General features: G+C 33.6%; 1 protein-coding gene across 1 annotated transcript in view; it reads right to left on the reverse strand.

Annotated features, from left to right (window-relative positions):
- LOC111044226 overlaps positions 1 to 19,601 on the reverse strand; it is a 57,767-nt gene that overhangs the window by 21,911 nt on the left and 16,255 nt on the right. Inside the window, exons 4-8 of the mRNA XM_039438730.1 lie at positions 9,531 to 9,706; positions 8,081 to 8,313; positions 4,656 to 4,913; positions 1,869 to 2,238; positions 208 to 310 (exon numbers count right to left, since the gene is read on the reverse strand). Of these exons, the coding sequence (XP_039294664.1) occupies positions 208 to 310; positions 1,869 to 2,238; positions 4,656 to 4,913; positions 8,081 to 8,313; positions 9,531 to 9,706 (1,140 nt within the window). The remainder of the gene's footprint in view (positions 1 to 207; positions 311 to 1,868; positions 2,239 to 4,655; positions 4,914 to 8,080; positions 8,314 to 9,530; positions 9,707 to 19,601) is intronic.

Genomic DNA, 19,601 nt, shown 5'->3' on the forward strand with positions numbered 1-19,601 from the left:
TGAGAGGATGAAGATTAATATAGAACAGAATAGAGAAAAATATAGAACAGACAGAATCGAATTTTGAACTTTCTAATTAAAAATTAATAACAAATCACCAAATTTATTGTTGAGTTCCAATCTGAGTATAGTTCCACTCTGTTATTAAATGAATAATGGATATTACACCACCATATTATGTAGGCCTATGTAACCAATTATAATTACCTTTGAAGCGAAACAGCCGCATCGAACTGACCCCGGGCCCGAATTCCTGTTGATTCAGCTGTGTCTCTGACAGAACGAACCTCCAGCCGTCATACTGGTACACCTAGCATATAAAATACAAATGTACAACATATAATAAAACTAGTGTTTTATATAAAATATCATAAGGGTACAAGTAATCTTCTATAATTAAACACTCAAGCAGTCCTATTAAAATACTTGATAGGGAAATATCTTATATTATTTTCACCAGAAAATTGTATTATTTATTGGCCTTAGTCGGTAAACTGATAAATAATATATTTGTTTGGTACCAAATTATATTTCAACTGTATTAAGAAAAAAATATTCTTCTGTTTTAACTTGCGTTGAACAATCTTATATTATCTTGCAAAAATTATAATTTTGTAGTTCTTGCTTATAATGGAATGACAAAAATGCTGTTTCAAGCTATAAATAGGTAAGGAGAAGGAGAAGATGATGGTGAAGGAAAACGAGAAGAAGACGAAGGGGGAAGAAAAAAAAGAAGAAGAAAACGAAACGATGAGGTGGAGGAGAAGAAAAATTGGACAGGTACCATATATTTGTTTGGTACCAAATATATTTCAACTGTATTAAGAAAAAAATATTCATCTGTTATAACTTGCGTTGAACAATCTTATATTATCTTGCAAAAATTATAATTTTGTAGTTCTTGCTTATAATGGAATGACAAAAATGCTGTTTCAAGCTATAAATAGGTAAGAAGGAGAAGGAGAAGATGATGGTGAAGGAAAACGAGAAGAAGACGAAGGGGGAAGAAAAAAAAGAAGAAGAAAACGAAACGATGAGGTGGAGGAGAAGAAAAATTGGACAGGTACCATATATTTGTTTGGTACCAAATTATATTTCAACTGTATTAAGAAAAAAATATTCATCTGTTATAACTTGCGTTGAACAATCTTATATTATCTTGCAAAAATTATAATTTTGTAGTTCTTGCTTATAATGGAATGACAAAAATGCTGTTTCAAGCTATAAATAGGTAAGAAGGAGAAGGAGAAGATGATGGTGAAGGAAAACGAGAAGAAGACGAAGGGGAAAGAAAAAAAAGAAGAAGAAAACTAAACGATGAGGTGGAGGAGAAGAAAAATTGGACAGGTGGAAGAAACATAGCCTAACCTACTTTTTTTACTGTGTTATCACCTAAACTTTGAAGAACAAAATAACACAAGGATTGCCATAGCGTTTTATCTACCAATGACATCAGTGTAGCGAATAAAATAAATAAATTATGTATAGATTTAAAATTAATGAATACATAAATAACTCAGAATATTTTTCCTTTTTGTGTAGTTGAGAAGTTGATATTGTGGTAATTAATTATTCATATTGAATTAAAAAGACTAAGAAATTGTCAAAAACCACAGATTTATTGATACTTGGAAAAACAATATGTTGAGACAGTTTAAACATATCTTTGAGACAGTTTATCAGAGATTGACAATGGTGTAATAACCGAAGCCGGTCTTTCTAAGTATCAATAAATCTGAGGTTTTTTGACAATTTCTTAGTCTTTTTCATTCTATAAATTAGAATAACAGGAAGAAGAAGAGCAAGAGAAAGAGTTACAAGAACAGGAAGAAGAAGAAAAAGAAGAGAAAGAAGAAGAAGAATTATACCTTGACACCCCACTTGCGGCTTGCAACAAGCAGAACCGAGGCGAGGACCCCGCTAGCATCCTCATGCACCACTGGTAACAACAGCTCGGCACCTTCTTCTATGCCCTTTGTGCCTTCTGTGCCCTTCATGCCTTCTGTGCCCTTTATGTCATCTCTGCCCTCTGTGCCTTCTATATCCTCTAACGGCAGTAACTGCATCGGCACAAAGTGGTAGGAATCGGGCAACAGTTTGTAGATAATAACAGAAGGGTGATTGTTGTGACCTCTGCTGGTTACTGCCAGAAATGTCTCACTGCCTTCAGCCAAGTGTAGAGTGAACGATTTGATGTCGGTGGCACTGTGCGTTGGTAGTTTCTGGTGCAGAACAAACCTGAAAGTTTGAGAAGATTAGTTAAAAAACATGAAAAATCGGAGATCGGAAGCATATGAGACTATGTTATGAAAGAAGGTAACAAATATTAAAAATACGGAGATCGGAAGCCTAATACACCCAGATAATGTTTTGGAAGATAGCTAGAAAATATGAATGATTTGGAGATTGGGAGCTTACGAGACTATGTTATGAAAGATAGCTGAAAAAGACGAACAATTTAGTTAGTTTAATTTGTGTCACATAAAGCTGTATAGTCGAGCAGAGCTCGCACAGCATGTGACACGTTTTATATACATTCAAAAGAAACAATGTTTCGAGAGCCCACTCTCCAGCCAACACCCGCTCAACAGAATACCTCAAAGCAGCAAGTGTGTAAGGACAAGCCTCAATGAGCATTTTTTTCAACTTCCCTAGCAAACTTTTCCTGGCTGTTATCCTTCAGGGCTTTGGGTAAATAGTTAAAAATCTTCATACCCGAATAGAAAGGCGCCTTCTCAACCAATGTCAGCCTATGCACAGGATATCGAAGTAGCGAACCTCCTTGTCTAGTGTTATATGGGTGGGATAGGCCTATTATGTTGTCACAATAAGTATTTTTATTCCTATGCGCATACACAGCAATCTCAAAAAAAAATACAATGCAGTCATTGTAAGCAGACCCAATCTTCTAAATATGGGTTTACATGAGTGCCTTACGCTAATAACTTCAATCATTCGCAGCGCTTTCTTTTGAATTTTAAATATTGTATTCAGATATCCTGTGGTGCCTCCCCAAGTGTCCCATCACACTATAACGGACTTGGGACATGAAGTACCCATGATAGACAGCAAGAGCTGTTTTTCTGTTTGAAATATTCCTCAAGGTCTTCAAAGCAAATAGTGCATGGGACAACTTTCTTCTAAAGCTTTTAATTTCCGATTCCCACTTCAGATTGGACTGCAGCTCCAGACCCAAAAACTTAGTTCCATTTGTTTAGAGATACGGTAGAGAGTCCAAGAGACTACGTCTCTTGTTGGCCGAATAAAGGCCAATGTCGACCAGCGCTTGTGTGTTTTCCAAGGCTGGCCTTCATTGGGCACTGGTCACATTGACTGTTGGTAACATAGGCATGTTGGCTGAGCCAACATGTAGCTGTGACATAATACGATATTGCCGATGGTACTACAGTACGCGTCCCGTAGCTCTGCCTCCGTGACTTTGCAACGGTATATAGGCAAGGTATGGTTCGCGGGGTTTACAAAAATTTACGGCTTTGCAAAAACATCAGGCTTCAGAGACCCTGGATGGAGAAAGCTAAATACAGAGCTTCCTTGAAGGAAGCTCCCTACACACAGAAATTCTTCACGAATCGAGAGTTGCAACGTATCACCAACAATGGAAAGAGCATGTTGAACGAATTCCAACTGATAGGCTGTGTTGTACTAAAAGGATTTAACTGTAAAAGCTACTTGTGTATCATTTCGGATACAACACGTTGCTTTCGAGAAGATACAAAAGATCATCTGTTGCTTATGGAATATAATAATAATAATAATATCGAGTGACCTGGCTGGCTCAGGTCTGGTGTCAGAGTTTTCAGGTCGCAGCTCAATCAATTTCAGGGCCTCTGACATGACCTAACGACTGCTTTTCGGGCAGCCGAGACCGACGGCTTAACGTGTCCATCCGAAACACGGGAGTGACCCGAGATAAATATCTTGCCCGGGCCGGGATTTGAACCCGGGCCTCTGAATCATAAAGCCAGCATCTGATCCACTCGACTACGGCCACTCCTTATGGAATGATAAATTAAAGCTCCTTGCGTATCTTTTCAGATACAACACGTTGCTTTCGAGAAGATACAAAAGATCAACTGTTGCTTATGGAATGATACATTAAAGCTCCTTGCGTATCTTTTCAGATACAACACGTTGCTTTCGAGAAGATACAACAGATCAACTGTTGCTTATGGAATGATACATTAAAGCTCCTTGTGTATCTTTTCAGATACAACACATTGCTTTCGAGAAGATACAAAAGATCAACTGTTGCTTATGGAATGATACATTGAAGCTCCTTGTGGATCTTTTCGGATGCAACACGTTGCTTTCGAGAAGATACAAAAGATCATCTGTTGCTTATGGAATGATGCATTGAAGCTCCTTGTGTATCTTTTCAGATGCAACATGTTGCTTCTGAGAAGATACAAAAGAACATCTGATGCTTATGGAAAGATACATTTTCAAAAATTTTGGATGTTTCTGAACGGGTAGTATAATTGTAGCCTAGTGACCCTCCGCTGATAGGCAAAGCTACAGGAGCCGGGCTGTAAGATGTAAAAACTTTGGTCATTAATGACTCTATGAAATCAAAATAAATTTTGGATTTGATAATATTGAATACAGTATAATATCATTTTCAAACAATATCTTACCTCTCCTCATGCAAATTGTACATGTAGACAGCAGAAAACATGTTTGCCGCATCGGTGCCAGCATTGGCTACAGCAAGAAACATGTTTCCGCCAATCGTGAAGTGGGTGATCCGGGAGGCATTGCTGGTGGCGACGATGTGTGTCATGTCAAAATGGTTACCCATCCACCTGTAGACATGGCTCACGTCTCCAGGCTGGCTTCCTTCAATGGCTGCAGAAGCTGTAGCCAAGAATACATTGTCGGTGCCTTTCTGTTCCCTACAAAAATTTAATAAATATTATTCTCAAATTATCAACATTTAATAATTTACAATATAATTATTATTTCAAATTATATATCAGCAGTGCTAATTGTTAGATTTTTTCGAAGAATTACTACTACCAACTTTTATTTTTGAAGACACGATAGGTTTGACCAATAATGGCATCATCAAGGGTGCAAAATATAGGTTGACTCTATCTTTGATTATAAGTAGAAGCTTATAGTTTGTATAAAATAAATTGAGACTTGGGATTCTATCCGAGAAAAATACAGCGTTGCCAATTCATGTGGAATTGCAACTTGTAAGCTTGGCCGCGTTGATCTTGTCATCCACAGTGCATTGTGACCAATGCCCCATCAAGGCCAGCGGTAGCGATTTTGTGGGTGCTAAATTAAAGGGTAGCACTGATACAGCTCAAAATAACTCAATAATTTGTCGTTCGATATATCTATGATAAAAACTGAAAATATTAACTGAAAGGAACACAATAGAAACTATGAAAAAGTAACGCAATAACAATTAAGGCCTATATCATTTCAATTACACAGAAAAAACTGCAGAGCAGACGAAAACAGAGAAAATCACGCATTGGTAAGTGTGGATGGATGGTTTGCCAGCACTGGCCTTTGCTGGGCTGGCCTCCGCTCGATAAAAATCGAAACAATGGCCAACGAGGGCCAATGGAAGCGAATGCTGGCAAGTCAATTATACTCTAGCGCTGGTCGTCATTTGTACGGATTGGGTCGACATGTGGATGCGGTCTTGCGAGTGGCCGTATTTGAATTGACTGGATGCTGACTTTAATTATTCAGAGGCCCGGGTTCGAATCCGGATAAATTTCTCGTTCTACTTCCATGTTTGGATGTACATGTCAACTCCACAGACCCAGCTGACTAAGGTGGGCCGTCCTCTGGAACCGATTTCGTCCGAGCTAGCATCGGCCGTAAACTATCGAACTCGTCCGAACGATCCCTCAACAAAGAAACGAACAGATGCTATTGCATTGCAACATGATGGTCAAATAGATGCTCGTCCATTGCAACAGGTTCATACGGCCGTCTCCGGCCGATCATTTTTTCGATCCGAATTAAATGGGATTTTCCGGCTCTATCCGGCCGAACCAACTAGTCGAGCTGAGACAACAAAGTGTTCCCAATCTAAAATTGTTTTACAGTCTTGTTTGTTTTTGTTTTTTGAAGTTGTTCTGTTTTATAAAGTTGTAAATACGGACAATGAAAAGTTGATAAGTTTGGTTCAAGAGCATGTTCCATTGTGGGATATGAGAGACAGAAGATATCATCGTCGTGATGTTCAGAGGAATCTGTGGACAAAGATTGCTGAACAAATAGGATCTGAAGGATAGATTATTGTAATGAATGACTAATTTAGTGGATATTTATAATGCAAACAATGACAGTACCCAAGAAATACGAATCAGAGTCGAACAGGCCAGAAGTGTATTTACAAGAATGAAGAAGCTTTTCTGTTGCCGAGATCTAAACCTTGATTTGAAGATAAGAATGATGAGGTGCTATGTGTTATCTGTTTTGTACTACGGCATGGAAGATTGGACGCTGAAGGAGATTGATGTGAGGAGATTGGAGGCATTTGAGCTATGGATGTATCGAAGAATACTACGGATTTCATGGGTGGAGAGAGTGACCAATGTAGAAGTGATGAGACGCATACGCAAGGAAAAAGAAGTAATTATGACAATTAAGAGAAGAAAACTGCTATACATGGGACATGTTATGAGAGGAGAAAAATATCAATTGCTTCAAGTTATTATGCAGGGGAAAGTCCAAGGAAAGAGATCCGTAGGAAGGAGACGAAAATCATGGCTGAAGAACCTTCGGGATTGGTTTGGATGCAGCAATAATGACCTATTTCGATCTGCGGTCTCAAAAGTAAAAATCGCCTTGATGATTGCCAACCTTCGAAACGGAGACGGCACCTAAAGAAGAAGTGGATATTTGTTTATTCAATTTTCAAAATCTCAATATAATAATTGTTTATGAAAATTTTGGTGGATATGATAGTAGTTATTCAATAATTGGCAACTAGACTGACATAAACGGTTCCAATGGACTACCATATTCGCCCGAGTTAACGGCCGGCAGATTCGTCTGATTCAACGGTCGAACGGATCGGTGGAATACGGTTCCAGTGGAAGGTTACCCTAAAATCAGTCATGTCAGAGGCACTGAAATTGAACAGGTGCAACCTGAAAACTCTGACACCAGACCTGAACCGAACAGATTACTCGATATTATTATCATTAACTATGCTGACAAGTTTTCGGGTAACCGTCCACTGGAACCGTATTCAACCGATCCGTTCGGCCGTTGGATCGGATGAATCTGCCGGCCGTTAATTCGGTCGAATATGGTCGTCCATTGGAACCGTTTATGTCAGTCTAGTTGCCAATTATTGAATTAACTACTATCATAGCCACCAAAATTCTTCTTAAACAATGATTATATTGAGATTTTGAAAATTGAATAATCAAATATCCACTAAATTAGTTATTCATTGCAATAATCTATCCTTCAGATCGTATTTGTTCATCAATCTTGGTCCACAGATTCCTTTGAACATCACGACGATGATATCCTTTGTCTCGCATATCCCACAATGGAACATGCTCTTGAACCAAACTTATCAACTTTTCATTGTCCATAGTTACAACTTCATAAAACAGATCAACTTCAAAAAACAAACAAGACTGTGAAACAATTTCAGGTTAGGAACCCTTTGTTGCCTCAGCTCGACAAGTTAGTTCGGCCGGATAGAGCCGAAAATCCCATTTAATACGGATCGAAAAATTGATCGGCCGGAGACGGCCGTATGAACCTGTTGCAATGGACGAGCATCTATTCGTTTCTTTGTTGGGGGATCGTTCGGTCGCGTTCGGTAGTTTTCGGCCGATGCTAGTTCGGACAAAACCGGTTCTAGTGGACGGCCCACCCTCAGTTGCGAACAACACGTCATGCCACACCTCCAAATGGGCAACTGCTATTAGCATATCCCGTGAGGTGTACACCAATGCTGACAGTCTCAAAGTGAATGTGACTGTATTTATCCATAAAAGTTTTACTTTTTACTTTTATCTACTTTTTACTACTTTACTTCCACTCTACTTTTTACTTTACTCAAACTCACCAGATGATAGCATCGGTGAGATGGCCATCACCCAGATAATGCAGACGTCGCAGACGGCCCGTCTGGTTGTCGACAGCATACACCGGCGACACATACAGATCGCTGACTGTTTCATTCGCATCGACGAGGCGATTCTCGGCCACAACAATGTACTGGACACCGCCAATGTTGTGAGTGGCCAAGCTTCGACCGTTCTTCACCTCTGTTCTATCAGATATCAAGAATTTATCTCCCTGTTTCCAGAAAAAAAAAGAATTAGAAACATGTTGGTAACAATTTGTTTCCGTTTCAAAAAAAGAAATTAAAAACATCTTTGTAACAATTTCTTTTCCTCTTTCAAGGAAGAATTGAAAACATTTTCTTGACAATTTGTTCCCTTGTTTCCAAAAATTATTAGAAAAACATGTTCGTAAAAATCAGTCAAAAAACCGTGTCCACAATCAACAAGTATGTTGGAGAGGTACTATGGATAACTCGATAAATGTTGTGATAAGGTCTTCTAAAAGAGCTACTTGTTTGTTCAAATTATAGAATTAGCTAGTACCATAGAGGAAAAAATGGAATATTTCAAGGGGACTAGCATAGAGAAAAGATAGCATAAGAAGACATCCCATGGTATAGGGCGTTTATGTTCCAAGTTTCAAGCCTATAGTACTAGTACTTTTTTCGTGAATCTATGTAACGAAGGTAGTTTTTCATACTGTGGCGTTCTTACACTCTCACCTCAACAAAACAGTAATAATCGACAGTAATCGGCTTGAGTTAACAAAAAGTCGGCTTGAAATTTGCAACTAAACGACCTACACCATTGGATATCTACTTATGCTATCTTTTCTATAGGCTAGTACCCTTGAAATGTTTCTTTTAAATACTTAATATTTTCTTTAAACATTCAAAAGATATATTTTAAGGATACTAGTTATTTCCTAAAATAACTTATGTATTTTGATAAGTTTATTAACTGTCTGTGATTTTGTAAGTAAGCTTATTTTTAATGTTGTTGAATTTTGACTCTTGTAATGTTCTTAACGATCTTAAGAGCTTTCTACAATGGAATGATTTGATTTATTGTAAAAGATCACGTGTAAAGTGAATAATGAAGTTCAGTTTCTTGTTAAATTTAGCTTTAGCATAAATCTCATCTGATACTGAGATTAATGATCTAGACTTTATATGTGACAAGGTAAAATTCATAGCAGTAAAAGTTTCTGATGAAAAATTCGCAGCCTCATTCCTCAAGCAGTATGTTAGGAAAGAAAAGATTAACTTTAGTTAATTTAGTCTTTAGCCTTCATACCGTATAGCTACCCAGCTATAGTATTGACAATTCCAAGTTGAAATTGAAACATGTACAAAAGTGACCTGAATAACTGAGACAGAATTTCATGAAAAATATAGGACACTGAACTAAAAGATTTTTGTTAGGAGGATAATAAATATCGATACTTACATTCAGCGTATAGAGAACAAGTTGATCAACATTCTCAGCGTCCGACGTGAGAAGAGAGGCCGCGAAACACTTTTCATCTCCATCTTTCTCAGCTGGCAAGCAAAATAGAACAGCATCCACAGCAAAAGGGTCCGGGAGTTCATAGAGCCTTTCAATGGACGAGAATCTTGGAGCCTCTGTAAAACAAAATAAAACAGTATTGAGTAAATTGAAGTATAAATATAATAACTGTCCACGTGGATTCACTCCTGGAAAACTAAATTCTACAGCCTTTCTAGTGTCGAGGCATTCTATTATGCTTGACCGAGAGGCAGTTATCACTGTCTACCAAGGTTACTTTGAGCCTCTACTGTCCTATGGAATCCTTGGCGAGCAGCTTGGCCAGCAACCAAGTGGCGCTGACATATTTAAGCTTTGTTCACTCTTTGACTTTGTCGTTGTCACACTTCGACTGTCTTAAAGTCTCCAAGTTATTACTCAGAACCTCACAATTTTTTTTTTGTTAAACACCATGTCGTCGCCCGCCCAACGAGCTTACTCTGTCGACTTCACACTCTGACTTTGTCCCCTTCACACTTCAACTTTCTCGAAATCACTATGTCCCTAACAATTTCTTTTTTGGTAACACTTTGACATCGCCCGCTCAACTTTGTCGACGTCACATTCTTATGCGCCCTGCAGAAGTGTTTCAAAATAAGAGAGAATATATATTTTCTCATATTTAAATAAGATGTTATCTCAAATTTTAATAAGATGCTTCTATTTATCTTACTTTCATCATCTGATCTTGCCGATTTTAATAAGATGTTAATATTTATCTTATATTCATAATCTAAGATATTGGTCATAATGTATCATTCTTAAAGTTTTAAATTTTATCTTTTGCCATGTTAAAGCTGTATACCATAATATTTATATTGTGCTACTTCAATTCAAACATATATTTCCTTCACTAAATTTAATTAAACTTTTATATTAAGTTAAATTATATATATTTATTATTTTCTTTTTAGAACCAAGTTATGTTTCATTAGAACTCTTTCCCCACACACAGACTTGTCTATGTGGGGAAAATTAACAAGTGTTATATTTTTTTTATTATGTCTGTACTGAATTTGTTAATAAAACTTTATTAGATTAATACAGTTTACGCTTTATGGCAGTTTAAATATTGTGGGGGAATAAATTGAGGGAGTTTAAGTTGCAGTAAACAGTTGTCATTGAAAATATCACAACTTATGAAATAAAATAGGATTAATTGATTTAAAAGAGTTGCTAAGAAAATTAAGATTTGAGAACATAAATTATACAGTTAAAACTGCATGGCAGTTTGAATATTTTGGGGAACTAAATTGCGGGAGTTGTAGAAAACAGTTGTCATTAAAAATATTACAGCTTATGGAATAAAATAGTATTAGGCCTAATTGATGAGAAAATAAATAAGCTATACAGTTTAAGCTTCATGGTAGTAAAAATATTGTGGGGAATAGATTTAGGGAGTTTAAGTTGTAGTAAACAGTTGTCATTAAAAATATTGCAGCTTATGAAATGGAAAAGAATTAATTGATTTGAGAGTTGATAAGAAAGTAAATTCGTATGACTTTTTGTTGGTGGGGAGACCCTAACAGGAAGAGAGTTAATTACTAGTTTGGGATTATAAAAAGAGTGAAAAGAAACTATAAATTGAGATAGTTTAGTCAGTGGTGTAAAGTAGTGATTCAAAATATTGGACAATCTACTACAATGGATTCTTGTAGAAAATTAAGTCTCAAGCATCATTCTATAAGTCTACATTCTATCATTGAGATGCTCAGGGAGCTTTCTATTGTTAATCAAAGAAAATTTGTGAATAAGGAGTAAAGAGTTTGGAATTTTCTGAATATTTGAAATTGATTTAAATCAATTTAGAAGTATTTTTTTAATCTAAAAATGATTTTTTTTTGTGTTTTGAGTTGTACATTGAGTGTGTGACTAAAGAATGTTGAAGTGACACATAACCTATATTGACTCAACCTTGCTTCCTCTAACATATATTATAAATTTTATTATTGTCATGGGCTACTTTCCGGATTGTTTGAAAGTGTCCAGTGTTACACCTGTTTTGAAAAAAGGAGATCCAAAAAATCCTGAAAATTACAGACCAATTGCTCTTGTGCCTATCATCAGTAAAATAATAGAATTTTGTCTGCTAATGCAACTCTATGAATATTTCATTTTCAATGGCTTATTATATCCCCATCAATATGGCTTTAGACCAGGTCACTCTACAATAGACGCTGTTGAGAAAATTGTAGACTTTGTACATCAATGTTTTGAAAATAAATGTGCAGTAGGGGCAACCCTGTTAGACCTTAGCAGAGCATTTGAGAGAGTTTCACATGTGATTCTCTGCAAAAAACTGGAGCATTATGGCATAGTAGATAGAGAGTTAAAGCTATTGAAAGGTTATTTGGTTGGCAGAAAACAAATGGTAAAGTGTGCAGGTAAATGCTCTGATGTATTGAACATAAATACAGGTGTACCTCAAGGATCGGTCCTTGGGCCCTTCCTTTTTCTGGTTTCGTAAATGACTTCAGTTTCAATATACCAGGTCTTTCTGTATTGTATGCTGATGACACCTCAATAATCCAATCAGATGCTGAAATCGAAAAACTTCAGGATAAACTTGACATTTCCTTGAATCAGGCAAAATCATGGTATTTATCTAATGACCTAGAATTAAATGAGCAGAAAACAGAGAAAATAACATTTACATTAGGGCATACTCTGAACCACAATAATCTTAAGCCTGTCAAATTACTAGGTGTAATATTGGATGGTAAACTCTGTTGGGAGGAACATGTGAATAGTCTCTGTAAAAAACTTTCAAGGGTAACATACCTCCTCAAGAGATTAAATAGTTCTGTTAATCTGCAAGTATTGTTGATGACCTATCACGGACTTTTCCATTCTCATCTTAGTTATGGGATAAGAATGTGGGGCAATTGCCCAACACATAAAAAAGTTTTCATATGGCAGAAAAGGGCAGTTAGAGCTATTTTGAACCTTTCCCCAAGAGAAACTTGCAAGCCTCACTTCATCAAACTGGGTATACTGACTCTGCCATCTCTATATATATATTCCAATTTGATAAGTGTAAAGAAGAATTCTAACAACTTTCACAAACATAATGAATATCATGCTTACAATACTAGGAATAGGGAAAAAATTATGAAACCAAATCTCAGATTGAGTAAGAGCATGAAAAGCTACCCCTATTTACAGTTGTTATTTTACAATAAACTACCAATTGAAGTTAAGAACCTGCCTCAAGAAAAATTTAAAGTTGCCATTTCACAAATGCTAAAAGAAAGGCTTACTACTCTACTGAAGAGTTTTAATTGATAGCATATAACGTTTTCTACTTAGAATAAAAATGTGACTTACATTGTAAGAATAGTATTGTGATTACTATGTTATGACTTTATATAGTAGTACTAGTTGTAGTGTTAGTCTTTGTGTTTCTCTTTTAATATATTACGAATTGCTATTTATCTATATGCTGTGTAAATGTAATGTTTCGAAATATTTTGCTATACCTATTGATGTTATTGAAAATGTTCATTCAAGTTTTATTAAGAATAAGATGTTGACGAAAAATGTATTTATGCTAGTGACTTACATCATGTAATCTTGAACTTTTGACGAGGCCTGAAATGTACTGTACAAATGTATTTATTGGTCAATAAAACAAATTTATTTATTTATTATTTATTATTAGCTACATTTGGACTGTTGTATAAATTAGAATTGGAACCGTTTTGGGCTTATAAGCCTGTGCTACTTTTCTGTAAGTTGTGTAATTCTGAATGATTTAATAAATATGATTTAAAGAAGAAACACAAAGAATAGAAAGTTTGAATAGAAGAGGAGGTGAATGTAACTTGTTGCGAAATATGTTAGAAAAAAAGTAGTAAGATTTTAGAAAAAGAGGAAAATAAGACTAAGGAAAATAAACTAGAGCAACGGACAGTTGAAAGTAGAAGCTGAACAATCAAAAGGTTAAATTGGAATTAAGTTCCTTTCCATTCTGTCTTCATATGGTTAGCATTTTAAGTTTAATAGTTACCTACTATTAACTATCACCAGATAGCAAGCGAGTTAACTCTTCAACAATTCACAACATGCAAACAATATTACAAATGTGCAATTTTCCAAATAGCAACAACATTCATTTCCGATTTATGATATCCTTTGTTCTAGCCAAAAGTGTAGAAGAAACCCAGATATAGGGTCACTAACCTTTGTCTTTATAGACAGATTGTCTTATATTAGACAGATTGATTGGATTCAAAAACTTGTAGCCTCATTATAGTTACTAAAATTATTTAGTGTCTTATTTTATGAATTTGTGATTTATATAATTGAATATATGTTGAAATGTGTATGCTGACAATGCAGAAATTCTCTACATTTTGTAATTAATATTATAAACGAATGAAAATGCAAATAAATAATTTGAATTTGATATAATTTGGTCCAGTAAAACGTTTACAGTGTCTGTCATGAGTTTTGCATAAGCCTTGAAGTGATATTTGATAAGGGATTGAATTGTGGATCGAAAATTTGAAGGATCAACACTTATGATTAGTTGTTAAATCCCTAGGTAGAAGCATTATAACATATTAAAAGGGGAAATTCTATTTGGATTACATAACAATTAAAAAGTACCCTTTCTTCAACTCTATTTCATTTCTTACAAATGGAATTCATTTTGTGAGAAATAAAAAAAAACTTGAAAAAGGGAACTCCGGTTTTTCAATTTTTATGTAAATACAAGTAGCCCTTACAAAGAAAGTGAATATAGATTAAGATAATATTGTGAATCAGGTTGATTTGTATTATACTATATTATAATTCAGGGAGTTGTAGAGAAAATTAGGTCATGTTGGATAGGGAAAATAGAGTTGGTTTGAGAATTTCAACTTCTAAATTTTTCTATTTGTTATTGATAATTTTGAAATGACTTTGATATAAGAATAACATCGATATATCTACATTAAATATTGTAGAATTTCCAAAACTTTGTGGATAACCTTTTTGTAAATGAATTGGTCTTGAATCTTGTGTCATTACATAATGAAGGATATTGGGAAGGTAGGGACTTGGGAAGTGATAGAGTACATACATTGAAAAAGCACAAAGGAGTAGAAGCAGCATTTAAGATGCATGTCAGACAATGACCATCATTTGCACATTCATTACTTGAGTAATGAAATTAATAAACAATTTTAAATCTCTTACATCTAAATAAAACTACAAAAAAGATTCATTGAAGCACATAGGCTGATTCAGTGACCTCCGTGATTTCATCTTTTTTAAGCAGGATAATAATGATTAAATATAAATAAAATATTCCAAATTATGTTGATTAAAATTTACTAGTGGAGACGTTGCCTTATAAACTAATCTTATATCTATGGATAATTCTAAATAAGAAGCATTTAAGATGCATGATATAATAAAGAAACATTTTTGTTTGTTACAATCATTGAGAATGTATCTATCAATGGTGGAATAAATGAACATTACAGAGTTATTACTATTGTTCAAATTTCCACAAATGTTTTCTTTTTTGTTTATTTTTCTTGTTCTTTTTCTATTATTTTCTTTTTTCATATTTTTTGTTATTTTTCTTTTATTTTTTCAGTTGTTTTTTTTTTAATTTTTTGTTTCTTTTCTTTTTTTCTTTTTTATTCTTTTCATTTTCTATTTTTTTTGTTTTTTTTTTCTTTTCTGTTTCTTTTTATTCTTCTGTTTCTTTTCTTTTTGATACTTTCAACAATGATTGTTTACAACTTTACTAGAGAGGAGAGTAGAGAGACTGCATTATCTAGGATGCAGAAACAATAAAATTAATGAAAGATTTGCTAGGTGGAAGGAATGATATTACTTAATGATAGAAGTCTAATCAAGCACCATAAAAGGCTAAATCCTAATTAAAGGATTGTAAATGGAAGTCAAATGTGATTAAGAAATGATCTAACGAATAATAACAGAAAATAATTAAATTTGGAATGAGAAAATGGTAGGTCTCAGTTATCTGGAATAATGGACAATATCCAAAAGTTTTTAATGATTCACTTATTTTTGAAAACTAATTTATCTTTAATCTTGTACCATTGAATAATAAAGGAAATCGGGTAGGGGGATATTTGGGTACATTTGAGGGGGATATTTGAGAAGAAAGCATTTAGGATGCATGTCAGACAATGACAGTTACATTATCTTTCACAAAAGACAGACAGAGAAAAAAGCATTTGAGATGCATGTCAGACAATGACTGCCATTTTCACAATCATGAAGGTGCTGAGTAGTGAAGGAATCTTATAACTATGAATTATTCTAAAATAGAAGCATTTAAGATGGAAAGATTCTAGAGGATAGAAATGTTACAAGTCTAATTATTCATATAGATCATTTATATAGAAGATCCAAGTCTAATCAAGTGCCGAAAAAGGCTGAATCCTAATTGAAGGACTCTAATAAAACTTGAATTTGAAAAAATAATAATAAAATAAAATAATAATAGAAAAAAATCTATTCAATTGAATTTGGAATAGGGAAAAATGGTAAAATTCATCCTCAATACTGGACATTTTCATTTTTTTTTTTTTTAATATTTCATTTAAACTAATTTACCTTGAATCTTGTACCATTAAATAATAGATGAATTTGGGTAGAACAAAAATTGAAAAAGCTACATATATTTTACAAAAGAAAGACATGAAGAGAAAAAGGTAGCATTCAAGATGCATGTCAGACAATGACTATCATTTTCATTCATGGAGGTCCTGAGTTGTATTAATACAATAAATTGATTATCTTATAACTTGGGATTATTCTAGAATAGAAGCATTTAAGATTCATATTACACAAAAACATTTTAGTTTGTTGCAATCATTGAGAATGTATTAATGGTGGAAGAAATGAACATTACAAAGTTATCACTATTGTTCAAATTTCCATCAATGTTTTCATTTTTTTCTTGTTCTTTTTTCATTTTTTTCTTGTTCTTTTTTCACATTTTTGTTGTTTTTTCATTTTTTGTTCTTTTTAATTTTTTGTTCTTTTTTATTTTTTGTTCTTTTTCTTTTCTGTTATTTTTTTCATTTTCCTTTTATTTTTCTGTTTTTTTCTGTTCTTTTTTCACATTTTTTGTTCTTTTTTTTTTTTGTTCTTTTTCTTTTCTGTTATTTTTTTCATTTTCCTTTTATTTTTCTGTTTTTTTCTGTTCTTTTTTCTTGATACTTTCAACAATGATTGCTTACAAATGGTAGGTGGAGTAGAGGAGCTGCATTCAAGATGCTAAATTACTATAACTTACTAATAAAGATTTTATAGGTGGGAGAAATGAATATTACTCAATGATAGAAGATCCAAGTCTAATCAAGTGCCTTAAAAGGCTGAATCCTAATTAAAGGATTGTAGATGGAAGTCAAATATAATAATTGAAAGAATAAAAATAGAAGAGAATACAATTCAATAGAATATTAAATTTTTAATGTAAATTTATGTTAGATACTGGTTAATTTCCAACATTTTAAAAATAATTCACTTATTTTTTGAAAACTAATTTATCTTGGATCTTGTACCATCAAATGATAAGGGAAATTGGGTAGGGAAAAATTTGGGTAGTACACAGATTGATGCAACTACATATATTTCACAAAATAAAGAAAAACAAACGCATCTAAGATGCATGTCAGACAATGACTATCACATTTTCACATTCATGAAGGATAGAGTAATAAAATAAATGAACAATTTAGAGGATTTTAGAGGATATGAATATCACTTAATGATAGAAGATCCAAGTCTTATCAAGTGCCGTAAAAGGCTGAATCCTAATTAAAGGATTGTAAATGGAAGTCAAATATTATTAAAAAAATTATTGAAAGAATAAGAATAGAAGAGAATACTATTCAATTGAATATTAAATTTGTAATAAGAAAAATTGTAATGTATATTCATGTTAAATACTAGACAATTTTCAACACTTTTTTGAATAATTCACTTATTTTTTGAAAACTAATTTATCTTTGTTCTTGTACCATTAAATAATAAAGGATATTGGTAGGAGAAGATGAAAGGTAGGAGAAAATTTGGGTGGAACAAAGATTGAAGAAGCTACATATTTTTCACAAAATTACAAATCACAATTTTTTCACAAAATTACAGAAAAAATATTCAAGATGCATGTCAAACAATGACCATCATTTTCACATTCATTACTTGAGTAATGAAATAAATGAACAATTTGTAATCTCTTACATCTAAATAAAACTACAACAAAAAATTCATTGAAGCACATAGGCTGATTCAGTGACCTCCATGATTACATTTCTATTAATCTTTTTTAAACAGGATAGATAATATTTAAATATAAATAAAATATTTACAAATTATGTTGATTAAAATGTACTAGATGGAAGGATTGAAACTTTAAATTCAAGAGGATATGGATATTAAATAATGACTGAAGATTCAAGTGTAATCAAGCAATGCCTTGAGCCCTAGTTGAAAGATGAGAGAGATATATTATGATAGAAAATGATTCATCGTCTTATGATATATTATCACAGGAAGATGATGATGTCTATTATTTCAAGATAGACATGTCTAATCTAATTATGTTTCATTATAATAGAAAATTGAGTGTTAAAATTGGAAATTATGATTAAAGATAGGTAGCATTAATGATGGAATAAAATTGAATCAAATTGACTCAAATTCAAAATCAACACTCTAGTGAAGGATCAATCCTAATTAGGGGATAAAATGTCATAAAATCAGGAAAGGTAGAACGGTCTAGGCCTATTTAGTAATAAGAAATCTTTAGAGTGATACTTTTATGTTATAATGAAAATAATAATGATTCTGAGTATTCAATAATTCATTGAAAATATTTATATAGATTAAAACTCTTGCAAAACTCATGACAGTGTGACTTATCTCCAAATTTCAAGTAAATTAAATGTTGCTTTGCAATATAAAAAATTTAGTATTAATTAACCTAATTAAATTTCTAATACCTATGCCAGTGCATTAGAAGAGTAACAAAAATAATTCAGTGTGTTAGTACCTATTCTGTGTTGTTAGTTGCAACCAAAGAGCAAACATGGGAAATATCTTAGAGTTTAAAGGTTTCAGATGGATTCCCACATATCAGTATCACGGTCTGCTACAGGTTCAGTGAAAATATTCTTTCCATTAGAGCTCATGTGAATAATATTTTTACTGTAACGGTCACGTATACTGATATATGGGAATCCGCCTTTAGAATGTTATCAGTAAACTACTACACTAGGAAATATTCAATGTGTAAACAAATCTGAATAAAAAAGAGAGAAAGGTTCTCACATAAAGTTATGGTTGTTTTTAGTATGCTGAGATTAATAAATACAACAGAGGTTGGAGGCTTTCAACGAAAATAGTTTCCAGTAAAATGTGTACATTAATAATTATTATTATTCAACAAAAATCCAAATTAAATGCTGTAATTCACCCCGAAGACTTCTGCTACTGCAAATATTGACAACAGGGTAAACAGCTAGATGGAAATTCAATGAGCGCTACTATTCAAAAATTATTTGTCAGCCCGGGAATAGTAGCGCTCATCGAATTTCCATCTATAGTTGACCAAGCGAAAATGGGTCTCTCAAGGCCACTGCAATGTTGCCACTGGTGGCCACCCCTCACTCGACCAGTCTATATACATTGACTATATTTCTACACCCTGAACATCGCTCTTTCCTTCTCATACCTTCCCTCTTCATCTTTTCCGTCACTACCTGACACAAATTCTTTTGAGCACGTCAGGTTCAAAAGTTCTATTGTGTCATTCTTTGAAGTTAGAACAATAACATCCCCGTTACCTCCTCCCATCATCCACTATATTCTTCAACATCATGAAATGAAGGGAAGAATATTGTTATGTATAATGTATAAGTCTATCTTGAGTCATGACATCAAGAAATCCAATTTTATAATGATGATTATATTTTTCTTTATAAATGCAACTATTTATAA

Source organism: Nilaparvata lugens, chromosome 12 (genome assembly GCF_014356525.2).
Source record: "Nilaparvata lugens isolate BPH chromosome 12, ASM1435652v1, whole genome shotgun sequence".
Lineage (NCBI taxonomy): Eukaryota > Metazoa > Arthropoda > Insecta > Hemiptera > Delphacidae > Nilaparvata > Nilaparvata lugens.